This window comes from Penaeus monodon, chromosome 38, assembly GCF_015228065.2.
Source record: "Penaeus monodon isolate SGIC_2016 chromosome 38, NSTDA_Pmon_1, whole genome shotgun sequence".
NCBI classification, from domain to species: Eukaryota; Metazoa; Arthropoda; class Malacostraca; order Decapoda; family Penaeidae; genus Penaeus; species Penaeus monodon.
In genome coordinates this window covers 21,169,569-21,172,068 of record NC_051423.1, presented here as the reverse complement: position 1 = coordinate 21,172,068, position 2,500 = coordinate 21,169,569, and the positions used below count along the sequence as shown (strand labels likewise).

Here is a 2,500-nt window from a genome sequence, read left to right as displayed (position 1 = left end):
TTTAGTAATCTCTGGTGTGTCATAATCATTTTGAAATTTCTGTAGCCGTGTCATGAATACATAATTTATTCTACGACCTGCAGCGGGCTGATATAGAAAAGAGCAACATAATACTATAACTACGATTAACAACTCAAATACCAAAGTTATAATCAATCCCATAATATAGAGCTCATAACCAACTATAACAAAGCATAGCATGCATTACCAACTACCACCAATCACCATATCAACAGAATAACGAAAATTACCGCCCACACACCCACCTGCAGCCGCGCCAGTTCCGGATCCAAGCCCTGGGTGTTCGCCGAAGCCTCCCTCACGACCACCACCTCCTGAGGGCGCTGCAGGTGCTGCTGCTGCCGGCGGCGGAGCGGCTCTGACAGAGAGCACAAGATACAAGATTAGACCCTCTAAGGAAAAAGGAAGACGTGGCACATCGAACTTAACATTGTCTCGCCTCCCCGGGGAAGACAACTCTCAAACAAGAGACAACCCCAAACCAGAACCTACCCAATCAAAGCGGTCGACCCCACGACACAGAACGGCGAGGGCCTCCGCCGGGACGGCAGACCGCCAGGCCCCCACAGCACGGTCGAGGCACTGCAGGGCGAGCTGCACGGCAGGAAGCAGAACAACAGCGACGGCGAGGGAAAAGGGGAGCAACAGTAACGAATACGGCAGATTTGAAACATCCCAGGACGAGACGAGACAAACTAAACGAAGGAGAGCAGACTTAAACGAGGGAGTGAAGGGAGCAGAGGAAAACAGTGGACAGGAGGCGAGCCAGTGCGAGCGCGGCCGATGGGAGGCCGAGACCCCGTAACGAGGGGAGGGGGCGGCGGGGAAGAGAGGGGGGGGAGCGCAGCGGTCGTGCGGAGGAGCGGAGAGAGAGGTATATGTAACGAGGGGAGGAAGGCGACAACTGAAACGAGGGGGAGAAGAAGCAGACGGTTGAAACGGGGGAGAAGGCGAGACGGATGAAACGAGGGACAGCACGAGCAGGTGAAACGAGGGGAGAGGAGGCAACGGTAAACGAAGGAGAGGGAGGCGAGACGTGAAACGAGGGGGGGGGGAGGCGAGACGGTGAAACGAGGGGGAGGGAGGCGAGACGGGTGAAACGAGGGGGGAGGGAGGCGAGCGGTGAAACGAGGGGGAGGGAGGCACGGACGTGAAACGAGGGGGGAGGGAGGCGAGACGGTGAAACGAGGGGGAGGGAGGCGAGACGGTGAAACGAGGGGGGAGGGAGGCGAGACGGTGAAACGAGGGGGAGGAGGGAGACGAGAAACGGTGAAGGGAGGAGGGTGAAGGGAGGGAGGCGAGACGTGAAACGAGGGGAGGAGGGAGGCGAGACGGTGAAACGAGGGGGGGGGGGAGGCGAGACGGTGAAACGAGGGGGGAGGAAGGGGAGGCCGAGACGGTGAAACGAGGGGAGGAGGGAGGACGAAGACGGGTGAAACGAGGGGGGGAGGGAAGCGAGACGGTGAAACGAGGGGGGGAGGGAGGCGAGACGGTGAAACGAGGGGGGGAGGGAGGCGAGACGGTGAAACGAGGGGGGGAGGGAGGCGAGACGGTGAAACGAGGGGAGGAGGGAGGCGAGACGGTGAAACGAGGGGGGAGGGAGGCGAGACGGTGAAACGAGGGGGGAGGGAGGCGAGACGGTGAAACGAGGGAGGAGGGAGGCGAGACGGTGAAAGGGAGGGGAGGAGGGAGGCGAGACGGTGAAACGAGGGGAGGAGGGAGGCGAGACGGTGAAACGAGGGGAGGAGGGAGGCGAGACGGTGAAACGAGGGGAGGAAGGGAGGCGAGACGGTGAAACGAGGGGGAGGAAGGCGAGACGGTGAAACGAGGGGAGGAGGGAGGCGAGACGGTGAAACGAGGGGAGGAGGGAGGCGAGACGGTGAAACGAGGGGAGGAGGGAGGCGAGACGGTGAAACGAGGGGAGAAGGAAGGCGAGACGGTGAAACGAGGGGGGGAGGGAGGCGAGACGGTGAAACGAGGGGAGGGAGGCGAGACGGTGAAACGAGGGGGGGAGGGAGGCGAGACGGTGAAACGAGGGGAGGAGGGAGGCGAGACGGTGAAACGAGGGGAGGAGGGAAAAGCGAGACGGTGAAACGAGGGGAGGAGGGAAGCGAGACGGTGAAACGAGGGGAGAAGGAAGGCGAGACGGTGAAACGAGGGGAGGAGGGAGCGAGACGGTGAAAACGAGGGGAGGAGGGAAGCGAGACGGTGAAGAAAACGAAGGGCGAGGGAGGGAGGCGAGACGGTGAAACGAGGGGAGGAGGGAGGCGAGACGGTGAAACGAGGGGAGAAGGAGGCGAGACGGTGAAACGAGGGGGGAAGGGAGACGTAATGAGGGGCGCACTGTCCTCGGGGAAAGTGAAGTGAATAACGAGGGGAGAGGAAGCGAACTTCATTAACAAGGACACGAGACAAAAAAAAAATAAATAAATAACTGAAAAAGAAGCAACTGAACGAGATTAAGGGAGCAAAAGACGGG

The 2,500-nt window shown here is 60.0% G+C and overlaps 1 protein-coding gene across 1 annotated transcript in view; it reads right to left on the bottom strand.

Annotated features, from left to right (window-relative positions):
* The window catches only part of LOC119596742 (BLOC-1-related complex subunit 5-like), a 20,599-nt gene that overhangs the window by 2,825 nt on the left and 15,274 nt on the right, over positions 1–2,500 (bottom strand). Inside the window, exon 2 of the mRNA XM_037946070.1 lies at positions 267–379. Within this exon, the coding sequence (XP_037801998.1) occupies positions 267–379 (113 nt within the window). The remainder of the gene's footprint in view (positions 1–266; positions 380–2,500) is intronic.